At 42.9% G+C, this 20,643-nt stretch overlaps 1 protein-coding gene across 1 annotated transcript; it reads left to right on the top strand.

Moving 5' to 3' along the window:
- The first annotated feature begins 1,143 nt into the window (after window positions 1-1,143).
- Window positions 1,144-3,512, top strand: LOC137614927 (uncharacterized). Its single transcript, XM_068344580.1, has 3 exons — window positions 1,144-2,413; window positions 2,579-2,733; window positions 3,462-3,512. Exons 1-3 carry the CDS (start codon window positions 1,144-1,146, stop codon window positions 3,510-3,512), a joined length of 1,476 nt encoding a protein of 491 aa, XP_068200681.1.
- The last annotated feature ends 17,131 nt before the right edge of the window (window positions 3,513-20,643 follow it).

Below are 20,643 nucleotides of genomic sequence, written 5' to 3'. Positions count from 1 at the left end.
AAGTCACAAATAAAGATGGAAATAAACCAGATAGCCAATCTTGTACAGATAAGGGTAAAGATAAAGCAAAATCCAAGCCTAAGGAAAATAAGGAGATATCTGGCTCAATGGTTACCATTGTGGAAGCTTTCCAGAGGGATTCTGACATGCAGACTGTTCTTCCCACTTTTACTGCTACCTTGAATAATGGTTTAAAGTTAAGATGTTTAAAAGTCAGTGGCTGTCAGTGTAACTTCATTTTGACCGATATTGCGGACAGTTATAATTTACCCACATTAAGGGAAAATATTTCTCTAACAGTAAATGGTATTAACACTACTCAGAATTATACTACTAAGCTGATTGAAGTAAGTTTACAGATAGGGGATAAGCTTAAAAAAATTGAAGCACTGTGTATAACTTCTATTAATGTAAAGTTAAAACTTTCTAAATTAGGTAAGGTAGTAAGTGGTTTCAAAGAAAGAGGTTATTTGTTGGCAGATGAAAGCTTGTCAAATGATTCTTGTGGTATCCAGAGTATTCAGTTAATTCTTGGCACTCGCTCAGCATACTGTCTTCCTCAGCAGGAACACTTGTTTGGATCAAACTTAGAATCTCTATATTCTGAAACTCCTGCTGGAGTATTGTTACATGGTAATGTGGAACAAATATTGAAGGATTTAACATTTTTACCTTATGTTGGAAGTTGCTTTCAAGGATTGGTTCAACTTTTAGATCGCAACTTAGTTGGTAGCATTTTCGGGAATGGTAATACTTGCCTTGTTTCGGATTGTGCTTTTAAAGATACTGTGGATCCCGTTAACATTAATGTATTTGATGATAAGGGGGATATAATTGAATCTCAGCTTCTCAAGGCAGCTAACCAAATTTTAGAAGGCAGCTAACCAAATTTTAGAAGAAAGTTGTCATAGATTTGTAAAGTCTGAACCTAATGATTCTGATTCTGGGAGTTCTAAAATAAATAAGAAGTTGGTTAAGTTTTCCCTTGAAAATATGAAGAGAGATAAAGAAGGTAGAATTGTTGTTCCTTTATTTTGGAATCCTCAGGTGTCCCATCTATTAGGTTCCAATCAGGGATTGGCAGTTTCAATTTGAAAGTCTAACTTGAAAAAATTGCAAAATAACAGGGATTAGCTATTGATAATGGATAGTTTTAAAGAACAGGAAAGTATGGGGATCATAGAGCGCATTAATAACCTTCCCGAATTTATCAGAGAGCACCCTAACCATAGCTTTTTGCCTCACATGGGCATCTTTAAAATGGATCGCAAAACCACAAAGTGCAGGATAGTGTATTTGTCTAATCTTTGTCAGCAAGATTCTAGTAAACCTTCCATTAGTCACAATCAGGCTATAAATTCAGGACCAAATCTAAACCAGAAACTTTCCTCTGCTATATTACATTTGAGATTTGGACAGAAGTTATTATGTTTTGATTTGTGTAAAGCGTTCAATAATCTTGCCTTGAATGACACAGATAGCAATAGGCTATTATGCCTATGGTTCATAAATGTAGAGAAGGAAGACTTTACCGTTGTGGGATACAGAAATTTAAGATTAAGTTTTGGCTTAAGATGCAGCCCTGCATTACTGTTACTTGCTCTATATAAGATTTTAATTTTAGATGTAGACTGTGATGATAGTATACTTTTACAATTGAAGAGGATGATATATCAACTATGTTACATGGATAACTGTGCAGTTACCTATGATAGTTCTGAAGAACTTCTCTGGGCATACCAACAACTAGAAAGCATTTTTGAGCCTTACAAGTTTTACCTGCAGCAGTACATCAGTAATGATTTTGCATTGCAAGACCACATAGATAATGAGATTAGTACAGAAACCAATGAAAAGGTAAAATTACTTGGGTTGTCATGGGATAGGAAGCAAGACAGTTTATCTACTAAACCTATTAGTCTTAACATACAAGCTCGAACAAAACTGGAAGTATTGCAGTCTATTGCCTCCCAGTATGATCTCTTTAACTTAAATGGCCCTATTCTTAATCGTTCAAGGCTATTTTTGCATCAGTTACAGTGCAACAAAGATCTGGGCTGGGACAAGGAATTAGATGCCGATGTCAGGAGGCAATGGCGGAATATTGCCAAACAAGCAAATGCTGCTTCTGTTGCAGAGATACCAAGAGTCTTTGGGAGTAGAAAAGATACTTACTGGCCATTGGCATTTTCAGACAGTAGTAAGCAGATGTTTGGTGTAGTCATTTACATACAAAATATTTCCACGGGAAAGGTCAGTTTTGTCTTTGCAAAAAATAGGATAGTAAACAAGCAAATGGAATCTAAAAGCATGCCATCTCTGGAACTGCAAGGAATAACTTTGGCCGTAGAAGAAATTGCATGTCTGTATGAAGAGTTATCAGGAATTTCTTGTATGATGCCAATCAAGATAAGTGAGTTGATAATCTACTCGGATAGCTTCGTTGCCCTTTCCTGGGTACATAGGTTTTTTGCCAAGCTTGATGAAATGCAGAAGTGTTCAGTATTTGTTCAAAATAGGTTATACACAATAAATGAACTGTGTAATAAACACCCAATTCATTTTTCTTTTGTGTCAGGTTGTGAAAATCCAGCCGATTGCATCACTCGCAGCTTACCTTTCAAGCAGCTTCAGAAAACTAACTACTTTTCAGGTCCCAAATTTCTGCTTAATGAGACAGAAGGTCAGCTGAACTGGGAATCTATCTTGGATTTTGTAATACCTGCCCTTCCGGTAAAGCAAGATTCTCCTGTTGGTGTTGTCCAGTCTTATCATGGTACTATAACTACAAAGATTGAGGAGCATACCGATGCTTTTTCAAGATGTTCTAACTACCATAAAGTTGTTTCTGTTTTCCATAGAGTACTTATCTTTGTTAATAACTTGAAAATTAAACTAAAACTAAAGGATCCTGTCAAGTTTGGACATATTAGCTGTTTTGATATTAATCATAACTTCTTTGCAGAGGCTACAAAGATGGTAATAAGAAGAGATTAACAGAAGCACTTCCCTGAAATTTTTGAATATTTTGAATCTAGAAACCGGTTGCTCAAAGATATCCCCAAGTTAGTTGGACAGCTCAATGTTTATGTGGATCAGGAAGGCCTGTTAAGGGTACGTAGCAAAATGCAGAAACTGAAAGATGACAGAAGGATGCGATTTCCATTGCTAATTTCTAAGGATAGTTTACTAACTAAATATATTGTATTAGATTATCATGAACTTTTTTTACATGCTGGATGCTATAGGCTACTGGCTGAAGTACGTAAGATATTTTGGATACCTAGATTTTTTTCAGTAGTTAAAAGGATAATCCGCACATGTGTCATATGCCGTAGGTTCAATGAGAGGACAGTTAATCTTAATCAACACTGTTATAGAGATTTTAGGATTAATCCCCCAGAGATTCCTTTTCGCTATATTTTTGTAGATTACATGGGACCCTTCTTTGTACGTTCCAGTGGGAAGAAAGTAAAAACATGATTAATATGTTTCACATGTACATGGAGTAGAGCTATCAATCTGAAGGTGTTCATGGACTTGAGTGTTAAGGAATATCTTAGAGCCTTCCAGCTTCATACGTTTGAGTTTGGACTACCAAATTTGTGCATTTCCGATCAGGGATCTCAGTTAGTAGCAGGAGGCAACGTAATTCTAGATTATTTAAAAGACCCAGAAGTTAAATTCTATCTAGAAGAGAATGGCACAAAGAACCTCCAGTTTGAACAGTTTTTCAAAGGGAACTCGGCTCTTGGTTCAATGGTTGAAAGTTGTGTGAAACTTACTAAGAGATGCTTATTTGGAGCCATAAGAAATAATGTTTTAGATATAAGGGATTTTGAGTTTTTAATATATCAGACTGTCCATTTATTGAATAGAGGGCCAATAGCTTTTAAAGAGGCATTAAGAGATACAGATATAAACAAATCACTTCCTGATCCCATAACACCAGAGTGTCTAATTAGGGGTTATGACCTTGTTTCAGTTAACTTAATTCCTGAGCTGCAAAGACTTCCAGATCTAAAATTGGATGAGGACTATTTAGTTTCTCCTTGTGATAAAGTTAAAGAAAACTACACAAAACTGCGTAAAGTCAGAAGTTATTTGATTAAAATTTATCATGAAGAATTTTTGGGTAACTTGACAAATCAAGCTGTAAATGCGAAAGACAGATTCAAACCTGTAAAACATACTTCTTCAAAAGAATGATGTGGTTCTAATTAAAGAACCATATAGTAAACCAAACCAATACCCAATGGGAATAGTCAGTGATGTAGTTCTCAATAAGCTTGGGGAAGTTACTGGAGTTACCCTACTGAAAGGCAAAACAGGGGAACTTGATAAGAGACATTCATCTAATCTAATATTTCTTTTCAGACCTGATGTTTCTTCAAATGAAGATAAAGACAGTCCTAATTATGACTCAAATGATTCTAATCTGGCAAATAATCTTATTCTGGGAAAGCGTAAAGCGGCAAAGATTAGTGCTCTGAAGACCAGACAAATTTTACAGTAAAGTTTGTCTGTGTAGGCTTTTTTATTTATTATTGGTGATGGTAATGTAAATATTTTTGGCAAATATTAGAAAAAAAAATTCTGTTAATATAAATACTTTTGGTATGATTAAAAATTCAATCCTGTTTTTATTTCATAACAGGACTGAATGTTTTGGGGGAGTGTTAAATATATTGTTTTTATCTTTTCTTTCCCCTGTGGCCGCGGGGGCATAAAAACAATTATAATAGCGCCAACGTTATCTCTGCGGGTCGTAAGAGGCGACTAAAAGGGACGGGACGAGGGGGCTGGGAACCCCCTCTCCTGTATAAAAATCCTACGAGGCATCAACAAAGAGATGGAGCTGGGGGGGAGAGTGACGGCTCCCCGCACTCTAGTTTTGGGGTGTCTGAATGTGCGTGGATGTAGTACGATAGAGAGTAAAAGATATGAGATTGGAAGTATGTTTAAAAGTAGAAGGATGGATGTATTGGCCTTGTGTGAGACAAAGATGAAAGGAAAGGGTGAAGTGATGTTTGGTGAAATGTCTGGTAGAGTGTCTGGGATTGAAAGGGGAAGAGCGAGAGAGGGTGTGGCTTTATTGCTGAGTGAATGGATGACAGGTAAAGTAGTGGAATGGAAGGAGATATCATCTAGGTTAATGTGGGTAAGGGTTAGGTTGGGTAGGGAATGTTGGGCGTTTGTCAGTGCGTATGGGCCAGGTAGTGAGAAAAGTGAAGAAGAGCGGAATGAGTTCTGGAATGAATTAACTAGGTGTGTAGAAGGACTGGGTAGAAGGAATTATGTAGTTGTCATGGGTGACTTAAATGCTAGAGTGGGCGCTGGAGAGGTAGGTGTCATTGGGAAGTATGGCGTACCAGGTGAAAATGAGAGTGGTGAGAGACTGGTTGATATATGTGTTGAACAAGAGATGGTAATAAGTGCTAGCTTTTTAAAAAAGAAAGATAAAAATAAGTATACATGGGTAAGAGTGGCAAATGGAAGAGTAGTAGAAAGGGCATTAATGGATTATGTGTTGATAACTAAAAGAATGTTTGGAAGATTGAAAGACGTGCACGTGTTTAGGGGTATGGCTAACGGTATGTCTGATCATTTTTTGGTGGAAGGAAAATTAGTTGTAGCAAAAGAGTGGGGGAATAGAGCAGGTGGATGTAAAAGGCAGCTAGTGAGGGTTGAAGAGCTAATAAAACTGGGGGTAAAAATTAAATATCAGGAAAGGTTGAAAATGGCATATGACGAGGTGAGAGTAAGAGAAACTGGTAATTTAGAGGAAGAGTGGAAGTTAGTAAAAGAAAATTTTGTTGGGATTGCAAGTGATGTATGTGGCAAGAAGGTTGTTGGAGGCAGCATGAGGAAGGGCAGTGAATGGTGGAATGAAGGAGTGAAGGTAAAAGTGGAAGAGAAAAAGAGGGCTTTTGAAGAATGGCTGCAGAGTAATAGTATAGAGAAGTATGAAAAATATAAGAGAAAAAAAATGTGGAAGTAAAGTGCAAGGTACGTGAGACAAAGAGGGTAGCTGACCTGAGGTGGGGTCAGGGATTGGGTCAGTCATATGAAGAGAATAAGAAGTAGTTTTGGTAAGAAGTGAAGAGAATAAGGAAGGCTGGCGCAAGAATTGAAGAGACAGTGAAAGATGGAAATGGAAGGTTGTTAAAAGGAGAGGAGGCAAGGAAATGGTGGGCGGAATATTTTGAAAGTTTGCTGAATGTTGAGGATAATAGGGAGGCATATATAATTGCTGTTCCAGGTGTTGAGGTGCCAGTGATAGGAGATAAGAATGAGAGAGAAATTATAATAGAGGAAGTGAGGAGAGCACTAGATGGAACGAGAGTAGGAAAAGCATCTGGTATGGATGGTGTGAAAGCTGAAATGTTGAAGGAAGGGGGTGTGACTGTACTTGAATGGTTGGTGAGATTGTTTAATATGTGCTCTGTGTTGTCAGTGGTACCAGTAGATTGGGTTTGTGCATGTATTGTACCACTATATAAGGGTAAGGTAATTCAAGAGGTATTAGTTTGTTGAATGTAGTTGGAAAAGTGTATGGTAGAGTAATGATTAATAGGATTAAGGATAAAACAGAGAATGCAATCTTGGAAGTACAGGGTGGTTTTAGAAGCGGTAGGGGTTGTATGAATCAGATTTTTACAGTTAGGCAGATATGCGAGAAATATTTAGCAAAAGGTAAGGAGGTGTATGTTGCGTTTATGGATCTGGAGAAAGCATATGATAGAGTTGATAGGGAAGCTATGTGGAATGTGATGAGGTTATATGGAGTTGGTGGAAGGTTGTTGCAAGCAGTGAAAAGTTTCTACAAAGGTAGTAAAGCATGTGTTAAAATAGGAAATGAAGAGAGTGATTGGTTTCCGGTGAGAGTGGGGCTGAGACAGGGATGTGTGATGTCGCCGTGGTTGTTTAACTTGTATGTTGATGGAGTGGTGAGAGAGGTGAATACTCGAGTGCTTGGACGAGGATTAAAACTGGTAGGCGAGAATGACCATGAATGGGAGGTAAATCAGTTGTTGTTTGCGGATGACACTGTACTGGTAGCAGACACAGAAGAGAAGCTTGACCGACTAGTGACAGAATTTGGAAGGGTGTGTGAGAGAAGGAAGTTGAGAGTTAATGTGGGTAAGAGTAAGGTTATGAGATGTACGAGAAGGGAAGGTGGTGCAAGGTTGAATGTCATGTTGAATGGAGAGTTACTTGAGGAGGTGGATCAGTTTAAGTACTTGGGGTCTGTTGTTGCAGCAAATGGTGGATTGGAAGCAGATGTACGTCAGAGAGTGAATGAAGGTTGCAAAGTGTTGGGGCAGTTAAGGGAGTAGTAAAAAATAGAGGGTTGGGCATGAATGTAAAGAGAGTTTTATATGAGAAAGTGATTGTCCCAACTATGATGTATGGATCGGAGTTGTGGGGAGTGAAAGTGATGGAGAGACAGAAATTGAATGTGTTTGAGATGAAATGTCTAAGGAGTATGGCTGGTGTATCTCGAGTAGATAGGGTTAGGAACGAAGTGGTGAGGGTGAGAACGGGTGTAAGAAATGAGTTGGCGGCTAGAGTGGATATGAATGTGTTGAGGTGGTTTGGCCATGTTGAGAGAATGGAAAATGGCTGTCTGCTAAAGAAGGTGATGAATGCAAGAGTTGATGGGAGAAGTACAAGAGGAAGGCAAAGGTTTGGGTGGATGGATGGTGTGTAGAAAGGTCTGGGTGATAGGAGGATAGATGTGAGAGAGGCAAGAGAGCGTTCTAGAAATAGGAATGAATGGCGAGCGATTGTGACGCAGTTCTGGAAGGCCCTGCTGCTTCCTCCGGTACCTTAGATGACCGCGGAGGTAGCAGCAGTAGGGGATTCAGCATTATGAAGCTTCATCTGTGGTGGATAATGTGGCACCCTAGCAGAACCAGCTGAACTCGGTTGAGTCCCTGTTTAGGCTGGAGGAACGTAGAGAGTAGAGGTCCCCTTTTTTGTTTTGTTTCATTTATTGATGTCGGCTACCCCCCAAAATTGGGGGAAGTGCCTTTGGTATATGTATGTATGTATCTTTTCTTTCCAACTTCAGAATCCTTGTATTCTCGTTTTCTTTATCTTGTTTATTTTAGTACGAAAAAAGTACTTTTGAGTTTTTTCATAATCCTTGGTTTTCAACTCTCTTGGAAAATAAAAAGATCTCAAATGTAACTTTAAATAACGTTAATAATTTTTTAATACCTGTAAATACTTTGTGTGCTGGCATTTGAAACCATTTCATAGTATTTAGCCCTTCTTGAATTAGTTAACGAAGTTAACGAGTAATGGTAAGAATTTTTACCAAGCAGTATCTGCCTAACCCTCCAAGGAAGCAGTTCTCTTGACTAAAGGAAAATGGATAAACTCAACCTTCGTTAGAAACTTGCCTACTAATGTGTGATCATTACTAATGAACTCTTTTTACTTGAAGGACTTTTAATGCTGTGAAATAATGAAGTGTTAAGTACTACCAGTTTCACCAAAATGTAATGGAGAGACGAGGGCATGATTCTCCAAGGGAGTGTGTTTTCGGAGGAACCATATAATGAATTGTGTAGCAGCATGGAAGAGAGGCCAAGACGGGGATTCTATTTCCCTACCATAGTCTTTGGCATCCACCACATACTGCTGGATTACTTCCGAGGGCGTAACTTCGTGGATTTATATCGAGCAAGCAGGCGCTTGATAACTTTGAGGTAGGTCTCGGTAAATGTTGGCACACTTTACGAGATTTAAAGTTATTGAATGCATAATTTTAGCGCTGTCATTAATCCCGTAAAAAATAAAACTTGTAACCAGAAAAAAATTTACTCTTGTTAATATTTTGCTTTGCCATTTATCATATCTTTTGAGATCTTTTTATTGAATCTTACTCTGAACTTCAAGTCACTTGCATAGGCAATAATTTCATGTACAATTTTCTGATAGACGTATCATATCTTTTATAGGCTATGCGCAGTGGCATCGTGGTAATGGTATTGCTAGATGCATCTTATAAACTTTTCACTGGTTATAAGCGATTCTGAGTGTGGAGGTTAGGTAACTAGTGCCAGAGTTACCTAGATATCGGGGGAGCATCAAGTGTCGTTAATATTAATTTACATTCTGCATAATTTTATGCTTTAAATTTCCTGTATGTTCTATAATAAATTCAATGTTCACTTTGATGTTTGTTATTTCACCATTTTTTACAACCTTCACATAAGTATTTTCCGAATAATAGATATATATATATATATAATATATATATGTATATATATATATATATATATACATATATATATATATATATATGTATATATATATATATATATATGTATATATGTATATATATATATGTATATATATATATATATATATATGTATATATATATATATATACATATATATATATATATATATATGTATGTATATAGATAGTTAATGAATATATACTTAGGACAGGCAGTAAGTGTTTCCCCAGGACACGAGACAGAGGTTAAAAGAAGGATAAACAAGGGATGGAGAGCATTTGGTAAACCTAACAAAAAGCAAAATGCCACATTCTCTATAAAGAAAAGTATTTAATGAGATGGTCCCAGCAGTATGAACTTATGTAACAGAAACTTATATATATATATTATATATATATATATATATATATAGATATATATATATATATATATAAATATATATATATATATATATATACATACATATATATATATATATATATATATATATGTATGTATATAGATAGTTAATGAATATACATACTTAGGACAGGCAGTAAGTGTTTCCCCAGGACACGAGACAGAGGTTAAAAGAAGGATAAACAAGGGATGGAGAGCATTTGGTAAACCTAACAAAAAGCAAAATGCCACATTCTCTATAAAGAAAAGTATTTAATGAGATGGTCCCAGCAGTATGAACTTATGTAACAGAAACTTATATATATATATATTATATATATATATATATATATATATATATATATATGGGCCCAGGCCATGTCGTCCTGATGGAAGGTTCCTTTAAATAGCTTCCTAGGGTATATTTGACTACAGTGATATTCCCAGAGAATTTAACTTAAGGTCTCCAGAATTCTAACTCCTGGCGCGAATATCCTTAAAGTTTCCTTTTAGGATATTGCATAATACCAGGGGACGTATTCTTGACGCGCCACATAGCAATCTGCACCATTAATGGCGTTTACGCTTCGAGGGGGAAAAGTGGCAAAATAAGAGAGGAGCAGTTCTAAAATTCTCCTTCTTCCTTACTGTTTGAGTACCCAGATGGCGCCATAATCGTCGGCAATCTTTATTCCTTTCTCTGTAGCGCTTCAGCTCGATGGTTTTTCCCAGTGCTCTCTCGTTATAGGATTTATCATGCAATCCCCAGCTGCTTCTGCCTCTGGAAAGTTTTTAATGATTATATTGTATAAATTTAACTCTGGTCATAAAGTAAAGAATTAATTTGAATTAGACTATATTTGGCAGAGCTATTGCCTGGACCGGAGGCGCTTCGGCGCTGTTATTCATAACGCATGTGTTATGTAGTTAGCCAGAACGACTTTCCCGGTGTAATAGCTTAAATAATTATATTTAGCTTTGTAGTCTTCATTGCTAGGAATTAATTATATTATGCCGATAGTATTCTTTTTGGGCTCAAGCCATGTCGTCCTGATGGAAGGTTCCTGCAGTAGCTTCCTTTGGGTATATATGACTACCATAAATATTCCCAGAGAATTAAATTAAAGGTTTCACAGAATTCTAACTTCTGGTGCGAGTACCTTAAAGGTTTCCCTCTAGGATATCGTATATCAACAGGGGACGCATGCATTAACACGCCACATGGCTATCTGAACCCCACACCTAGCGTTTACGCTTCGAGGGGGAAAGGTGGCGAGGTAACTGAGGAGCCGTTCTAAAGTTACCCTTCCTTTGTTACTGATACGGCACTCGCAACGTAAACAAACCGTCCGCCATGCTGTGTAACGTCACGTTCGTCCTCATTCCTTGTCTGCTAGCTTCCAACATCGTTTGTTTGTTCCCAGTGATCATCGTTTATCTTGTGCATCCTTCGCCATGTCTCAACCTTCTGCCTCGCCTTCTTCTGGAAAGGAGGAGAACCTGAAGTGTGAGAGCTCCTTCTGCGGAGTTCGCCGCCCGGACTTCTACGGGCATAAGGCGTGCCGGACCCACGCCCCCTGTACAGCGAAAAAGGGCAACATTAAATATTGGGATACACAGTCCTGCTCAATCTGCAAAGGCCTCCTTGATGAGGCGTTTGACAACCCTCCATCCGCGGAGGCCAGGGACAATGCTCGAGAGAAACTGCGCAAGTGGGTGCACGGTTTCCAAAAGAACGCCACCGGGCCGTAACTCCCCAATGAGAAGATTAGGGCCATGCTTTAACCAAAAGCATCAGCAGATTCTGTGGTTCCCCAGGATCAGATCCCCTTGGCTCAACTAACTGTTGAGCCCGACATCGAGATCACGCTTAGCAAGTGTAGTCTGGACGAGGTGGGGAAGATGTCAGACGTGTCCGACAACACCGAGAGGACCCTCATGGGTGAGGATCCGGAGGAAGAAGAGGATCAGGTGGAGTACCCTGATTCGGAGGGGGAGGTCGCCCCACCACCTCCGGCAGCCACTGTAGTGGTCGAGGAGCCAGTCCCCTCCACCTCCGCCGCCTCGCAGCCCCTGCTACCCGCCACTGAAGATGCCATCCGGGTATTGGTGGCACTGATAGACGAGAAGCTCAATAAGCATTCAGCGGAGCTCACAAGTCATTTGATGGGATGGAAGCAACCGAAGAAGATCTCGGTTAAGGACCTTCCCTCCTGCTCGGAGTCTAACCCATGGAGGTACGCCGAGCATATGCCAATTACGACGGGAAAAATCTTTATCAACGACAAGTTAGGGTCCATCCTTTTGGAAGAAGTCGAATTCTTCCCTAACTTTGAGGCTTACCCGGACTGTTACGTCCGACTCAGGTCCGAACCAGCCTCCAAGGAGGATACTGAACCCAAAGAGGTGATCGTGTTTGATCACTCAAAAGCCCAAGCCATGCTGGCAGAGTGCCTTAAGAGTCGCAGTTTTACCAACTCTAAAATGCCGGCATTGAGTAAGAAGCACCCGTCCTTTCTTGCTCCCTCTTCTGCGACCTTTCCCTTCGTAGAAAAGACCTTCCATGCGGTCATGAAGGCGGTGGAGGAAGGAAAGCCCTACCCTACCCTGGAGGAGTGTAGGCCTCTCTCCCTTGCCCTTCCCCCGGACGACAGATTCTGGAAAGACATCCAGTTTACTTTCACGGTCGGGAAACTGGACCCTGACGTGCCTGGACGTCGGTTCAACGAAGATCTTCCGAAGCTGAACCACCACCTTCTCCGTCGGGAGCAGGAGACCAAGGAGAGACTAGCTGCCTCCCTGTCTCATCAAATTCAGCTTGAGGTCATGGCCGGGGACGTTGAGTCCCAGATCTGTATATGGTTCTCGCGAAGACCCACCTAGTGACTGTGATGAAGGACTTGTACAGCTTCATCAGGGCCCGGAGAGCCTGCAGAGAATTCGTGTTTGCCAATGCGGCAGTAAAACACGAACCCCGGAAGCTAATATCCTCCAACATCTGGGGAAAGCATCTCTTCCCATCTGCTCTGGTTTAAGATATCTTGGACAAAGACGCTTCTGAGAACCGAAACCTTCTCAATAAGTGGGGCATGTCCTGCAAGAGGAAATCCTCTCGTTAAGAAGGCCCTCAGTTTCCGGCTCCCGCTACTGCCAAAGTGGTCGCGCAGCCGCAACAGGCCTTTCAGTTGATCCCCCAACCGATGGTGTCGCAATCACCGGTCTTCACCCCTGTCTTCACCCCTGCCAACGAACGACAGTCCACTACCTTTCGTCCCAGAGGTTGAGGCTCTGGTAGAGACTCCTCTCGCCATCCCTCCAGGGGCAGAAGAGGAAGGGGAGCTAGCGGCCGAGGTGGCAAACCCTCCGGAAACAAGAAGCAATGAAGTGCTTCCGGTGGGAGGAAGACTCCGCCACTTTCAGGATCGCTGGACCTTCGATCCTTGGGCACACAGCATCATCAAGAAGGGACTGGGTTGGAGCTGGACACAACCACTTCCAACCTTCCACCAATTCTTCCAGCCATCAACCCCCATCTTGGAAGAATATGTCCTAGAACTCTTGAACAAGAAGGTGATCAAGAGGGTAAAGTCCACCAGGTTCCAGGGAAGACTGTTTTGTGTTCCCAAGAAAGACTCGGACAAACTCAGTCATTCTCGACTTGTCCCCCCTCAACAAGTTCATTGCGAAAAACAAATTCAAGATGCTGACTCTTCAACAAATAAGAGCCCTACTGCCTCACAAGGCCTACACGGTCTCAATAGACCTGGGGGATGCCTACTGGCACATCCCAATGAACCACCACGCTTCCTCCTACCTAGGATTACGGCTCCAACGAAGAAGCTACGCCTTCAGAGCCATGCCCTTCAGGCTCAACGTGGCTCCGAGAATCTTCACCAAGCTAGCAGACCCAATCGTCCACCAGCTACGCCTTCAGGGCGTCCAAGTGATGGCCTACCTCGACGACTGGCTGGTCTGGTCGACATCGCCAGAAGAATGTTTGAGAACTTGCAGCAAAGTGACCCAGTTCCTGGAACATCTGGGTTTCAAAATAAACACCAAGAAGTCTCGCCTCGCTCCAGCTCAGAAGTTCCAATGGTTAGGAATCCATTGGGATCTTCAGTCACACCGCCTTTCCATCACACTGAAGAAAAGGAAAGAAATAGCAGGGTCTCTCAGAAGACTTCTCAAATACAAACGGATCTCAAGACGACAGCAGGAGAAAGTTCTCGGCTCCCTACAGTTCGCCTCGGTGACAAACCCAGTGCTACGAGCACAGCTAAAGGATGCCTCAGGAGTCTGGAGACGAAACGCATCCGTCGGTCGAAGAGATCTCGAGAGACCCCTACCGAACAGGCTTCGCTCCCTTCTAAGCCCGTGGTCAGAAGCAAGGACCTTAAAAGATCCATCCCTCTCCAACCTCTGTCTCCATCGCTCAACATCCACACGGACGCTTCTCTGGAGGGTTGGGGGGGGTTACTCCCATCAACGGCAAGTTCAAGGAACATGGTCTCCCCTATTCAAGACGTTTCACATAAAGACCTTGGAGGCCATGGCAGTTCTTCTCACCCTGAAGAAATTATCCCCGCGTCCCTCAATACACATCCGTCTAACTCTGGACAGCTTGGTAGTAGTCAAATGTCTCAATCGTCAGGGCTCGAGATCGCCCCACATAAATCAGGTGCTATTACCCTTCTTCCGCCTGGCGGACAGGAAGAAGTGGCACCTGTCTGCAGTTCACCTACAAGGATTCTGCAACGTGACGGTGGACGCTCTATCAAGGACAAGCCCCATAGAGTCGGAATGGTCCCTAGACGCAAGATCATTCACCTTCATCTCTCGTCAAGTCCCGGAACTACAGATCAACCTCTTCGCGACGAGCGACAACAATCAACTTCCTCGATATGTGGCCCCCTACGAGGACCCCAAAGCGGAAGCAGTGGACGCCATGTCCCTGGACTGGAACAGATGGTCCAAGATTTACCTGTTCCCCCCACCCAACCTTCTGCTGAAAGTCCTCTCCAAACTGAGAACCTTCAAAGGGACAGCAGCCCTAGTGGCTCCCAAGTGGCCCTGGAGCAACTGGTTCCTCCTAGTCCTGGAGCTACAGCCCAAGCTGATCCCCCTGCCGGGCACAGTTCTCTCCCAACAGGTGCGGAAGTCGACTGTCTTCGCTTCATCAAAGAAAGTAAAGGACCTTCATCTCATGATTTTCTCTCCCTAGCCGTGAAGGAAAGGTTTGGGATCTCAAAGAAAAGTTTGGACATCCTAGAGGAATACAAAACAAAGTCTACCAGAAGGCAATATGAATCCTCCTGGAAGAAGTGGGTATCCTTCGTCAAGGCAAAAAGCCCTACGGAAATCTCCATAGATTTTTGCATGTCCTTCTTTATTCACCTTCATGGACAAGGCTTAGCAGCCAATAGGATTTCCACCTGTGAATCGGCCTTGACTAGACCACTTCTGTACGCCTTCCAAATAGATTTATCCAGCGAAATCTTCAATAAACTCTCGAAGGCATGTGCTAGACTCCGTCCAGCACCTCCACCGAGACCCATCACCTGGTCCCTGGATAAGGTGCTCCATTTTGCCTCTAGCTTGGACAACGAATCTTGCCCTCTGAAAGACTTGACTCAAAAAGTGATCTTCCTTTTTGATCTCGCAAAAATAGTGGTATTATGAAGAGAAGACGGCCAGATACAGTTCGCCGACACGGGGGAACTTGCCCTCTTCCCTGACCCCACGTTTCTCGCTAAGATGAACTTCCCACCAAAAGATGGGGCCCTTGGAGAATCTGCCCCCTGAAGGAAGATGTGTCTCTATGCCCAGTGGAGAGTCTTAAGGTCTATCTTCAAAGAACTTCAGACTTTGGCGGAGGACAACTCTTTAAAGGAGAAACTTCGGGTAGTGACCTATCACTAAAACAACTAAGAGTGAATATCACCTACTTTATTCGCAGAGTGGATCCTGACAGTACACCCACAGGTCATGATCCTAGGAAAGTCGCCTCTTCCCTGAACTTTTTCCAAGGAATGGATTTTTAAAGCCTCTGATCCTTCACAGGCTGGAGGTCACCTAGAGTTTTCTTCAAACACTATTCGAAGCAGGTGCACGTGGTGGCAGCAGGTAGCGTGATGAAACCGGCTGTTTAGTGCTGCATAGAACAGAGAGTTTTTTCGGGACTTTAACTCAAACGGGTGCCTGTGTTGACCCTAGTGCGATACATAGTGATTTCAAGGGACACTTAGTGTCACTAATAGACTGTTCTTCATCAAGATGAAGTGACATAGATTCTTACACGTGTGCCACATGTTCTTGGACATGAAGTATATAATGATTTTAAAAGACTGGCGTTCTTCAGGGAACTTGTGCTTAAAGGCAAAATATTTCCCTTTCAGATTCTACATCACTGTCTTACTGAAAATCTATGTCTATTATCCAGTATTATTATTGTACATAATTTTCCATATTTCCATGCAATTTTCAAATTAAATATTTATTTTATTTACCATATGCGTCTGATTTCGCTCCTATCTTTCATATGAAAATAAATTGCTGTTATTGTTTTATTGATCCTATTTCCAGGGTTTATTATAGTTAATATACCTACTACCTAATATACACTCACCTAATGGTATAAAATTTGTTCCTACACAAATGTTTACCATTCTGATCTGTCTTCGAGACCGGCACGATCTCTTCATCCAGGCGAGTCTATCTTCGTCAGGTTACTTCGAGATATTCCTCTTGTCCAAATAGGACTTCCCTGCCAGGGGGGCGGGAAGCCAGACCACAGGAATGTTAGTCGGAGTAGAAGGCACTTGAAATGGGAAAAAATCCACGATACATTAATTCTCTAGTACACTTCCATGAGGACGACATGGCTTGAGCCCAAAAAAACCCTTCCTTCGTTACTGTTACGGTACTCGCAACGTAAACAAACCGTCCGCCATACTGTGTGACGTCACGTCTGTCCTCATTCCGAAGTCCAGCTTCCAACCAGCCTCCATGATACAGTATAGCAGAGAGGGGCCTGGCAGGCTGAACTGGAACAGTTGGGCGGGTCCATCAGGACGACATGGCCATCTCGCCCAAAAATAGATTTTTTGCTTCACTCAAAATCCGTTCTTTTGTTTCGGCGAATTAGGTAGCCGATCTTGTTTACGCTAGGCCTAGCCTAGTCATTTTTTATTACTCTCTTGCATGATATAATAGTTGTTCCTGATGCTATTAAATTTAAAGGAAGATATTATGTAATTTATACATGTAAGATATATGGATTGTATATAAAAATATCCTCTTCCAAGATAGTATACGAGAGAGCTTCGATGAGTTAGGTAGTCGATCTCACTGTCACTAGGCTAGTAGCCTAGTGGCTTTAGTATACTTAATCTCCCCGGTTACCCTTATGCATAGGGTAACCCCTCCTTCCCTGTGAGTGTAGCCTTTGGCTACAATCCTAGCTGGTCTTGCCTTCAATTGTGATTCTGGTAAGGTTAGGCTAGGGTTTTTCTGCCCCTTTACCAAGCCCCTGTTGGTGAGCTTTGGGTTTGGGTCAGAACCTCAGAGTACTTGTCGTGTGCCGGCAGCTATCTGATAGGGTGAACGTACTCCCCTGTCGGACTCAGTTGCTTGGCATAGGAGGCCTTGTCCCCCTAGATTGCACTTGAAGGAGTCATGTGATCCCCTTCTCCCTGTGGTTTAGCGACTAGTCCTGTGCCTGCAGACCCTAGGCTAAAGAATAGTGATTATTCTTCTGCCTAGGATGGCGCCGGCATGGAAACTGTTTCCTTATAGTTTAGGGTAGCGGCTTGATGATGCTAGTCCCCTTACTATATTGGCAGACCCTAGGCTGGAGAATGTACTCTCCATATACCTAGGATAGCGCCGATACTGGAACAGAGTTTCCTTTAGGTGTGGTAGGGACGGCTTGCCACCGGCTCCTCTCACATCTTATACAGGACCCTCTACCCTTCCCGTTCTGTCCTTTAGTGATGGCCTAGCCATCGTATCTCTGTAGCCGTTGTCCTACAATTTCGCCGACTGCCAGCAGGTAGTAGGGGGGGTTGGGCTTCTGCCTGCATAGCCTAGTCTTCTAGCTTCCCTATCGGACATGTAGTTCTGTGATAGCTGTTTCAGCAGGGCTAGCTGCCAGCAGAAGTCCGATTTGCTTTGAGTGTTCTCCAGTCCTCCCTTGGGCTACCATCCATTTCCTATGACCGACTGTCACCGGCAGGGAGGTGGATGGGTGGAAGCTTGTTTATGATATAATCGCCACTTCCATTAGAACCATCATTCAGGAGGAAGAAGTGATTCAGTGGCTAGTGCTGCCACCCTTACATAACCCTTCACTCCTTGCTTTTTCTCTCTCTACTGGCTAGTGCTGCCAGCTACTAACCTGTCTGGCGGCTGCCAGCTACTAACCTTGCCGGCAAGATGCAGGCTAGGCTTGTGGTCCGGCAGCTATTAAATCACTGTCACATCTGACTCTGCAGGCAAAGGCCGGCTGTGTCGGTACTCTGGCCACTACCCAGTCACATTGAATGATGGCTGGGACAGTGTGCCGACAGTCGGTGACGTGCCGGCGTCCGGCGAGCCGCTGGTAGTCCGGTGGGTCTCCGGCAGTCCGGTGGGTCGCCGGCAGTCCGGTGGGTCGCCGGCAGTACGGCGGGTCTTCAGCAGTCTGGTGGTGCGCAGGATATATGGATGATCAATTTTTGTGCCAGTTGAATTGAGCCTAGGTACTAGCCTTGCCGGTAGCAACTGTTGTATATGAATATACAGTGGCCAGTACATCTGTAGTAGAGAACATACTGCAGACAGAAAACTATGATATATGACATAATAGTAAAAATTTTCCAACATAGTCTGTGTGTCCAGGCACAGTCTGTTGTCGAGACCTTTTAGAATTGGGAAAGGAATTCCCATTCTCTTTTCACTGATTGTTGATCAGTTACTTTGACCCTCATTATTTACTATTTTGGAAGTAGGTGTTGCTTACACTACTCTATCCTTATAGGCTAGAACTTTCCATTGGGCATATTATAGAGTATACCCTAGAATCAATATTGAGGGAGGTCACAGCAATTGGATGGCCGGGATCCACATGTATGTGTCTTTCCTATTTCATTTCCAGCTTACCTATCCTAAGCTATATGCAATAAAAATAAAATGGAAAGTGTTATTATGATCCTTATAATATTAATTAGTCTAGTGAGATAGACTACAATTTACTCATTTTATTTTCCTCTCTTTACAGGAGAACTATGTCAAGTGCGATAGTGCTTTCTGCTGTGTTCGCCGCAGGAACTAATATGGCCATCTGGGGTGTAGGGGACACTCCCGCTGTTTCATCACCAAGGGACCTCTCAAATACTGGAACCCACAGGTATGTACAGTATGCAAGGACCGGTTATATGAGGCTTTTGAGAATCCCAAGACAGCAGAGTCTAGGGATGCAGCTCAGGATAAGATATGCAAATGGGTTCGTGGTTTTTAAAAGACCTCCACTGGGCCTTACCTCCCTAGTAAGCATATGAGAGCCCTTCTTTTTTCCAAAGCATCTGCGGATGCTGTGATTCCTCAGCCTCACCCTGAGATCCCTTGTATCCAGATATCTGTTGACACGGATGTCTCGGATGCAATGAAAGACGATTAGAGGATGTCAGAGGTGTCAGAAAAGGACCTTCTGGCGGAAGGTCAAGAAGAGGAGTCAACGTTGGCTCCTGAGACGGAAGAGGAGGAAGTCGAAACAGTCTCTGTTTCGTCGGTTCTTGCCCCAGAACCTGCACCCTCTACGCCATCCGCTCCTCAACATGCAATACCTGATGACACTCTGGCTGCCATCAAAGCGATGATGGAAATGTATGAGAAGAAGAGCGAACAGAGGAAAGCTGAATTCAGGAAGGAGATTCTCCGGATTACAGCGTCCCGTGGGTCTCAACGGGGACTCAGTGTTAAGGATCTTCCTACGTGTTACGAGGTTAACCCATGGAGGCATGCCAAGCACATGCCCATAACTAGTGGTAAGATCTTCATTTCCGAGAAGCTGGGAGCTGTCCCGACTGAGGACGTCGAGTTCTGGCCTAGCTTTGAGTCCTATCCAGACTGCTTCGTCCGTCTTAGACGGAACCGGTTTCCAAGGAGGAGACAGAGCCTAAGGAGGTCATAGTGCTTGACCATTCGAAGGCTCAGGCTTTGCTAGCCAGCAGCCTGAAGGACAAGGGCTTCACCAATTCCAAGGTGCCAGCCCTGAGCAAGAAGCATCCCTCTTTTCTTGCTCCTACAACTATGGTTTTCCCCTTTGCGAAAATATCATTTAGGGTGGTGGTTAAGGCAGTAGAAGCAGGGAAACCTTGCCCTACACTAAAAAAGTGTAGGCCCCTTTCCCTAGCCTTGCCATCCTATGACAAAGACTGGAAAGATATTCAACGTACCTTCTCAGTCGGGAAGTTGGAGGCTGATATCGCTGGACGTCAGTTCAACGAAAACATCCCTAAGGTGTCCAAGTTCCTCTTACGCAGGGAACAAGATACAAAGGAGAGGCTTGCTGCCTCTCTCTCCCTCCAGGTATCCATGGAGGCAATGGCCAGCGAGCAAAGAGCCCAAGACATGTTCATGGTCATGGCCAAGACTCACTTGGTAACCTTAATGAAGGATTTCTACAGCTTCGTTAAGTCAAGAAGGGCTTGTAGAGAGTTCGCGTTTGCTTCGGCTGCGGTTAAACGTGAACCCAGGAAGTTGATATCTTCCAATATCTGCGGGAAAGATCTGTTTCCAAATGATCTAGTCAAGGAAATAGTCGACAAGGCTGCCACGGAGAATAGGAATCTTCTCCAGAAGTGGGGCATGTCGGCTAAAAGGAAGTCTTCTCCGGATGAGGGTCCCCAACCGAAGAGATAGACAAAGAGGCCAAGAGTGCCAACTCGCCCTGCCAGACAGCAACATCTTCCCGCCACCGCGGCGCCACAGATGGTGGCACAGCCCCAACTCACCTACCAGTTGGTACCCC

Source organism: Palaemon carinicauda, chromosome 21 (assembly GCF_036898095.1).
Source record: "Palaemon carinicauda isolate YSFRI2023 chromosome 21, ASM3689809v2, whole genome shotgun sequence".
Taxonomy (NCBI): Eukaryota; Metazoa; Arthropoda; class Malacostraca; order Decapoda; family Palaemonidae; genus Palaemon; species Palaemon carinicauda.
This window is presented reverse-complemented; position numbering and strand designations above follow the sequence as displayed.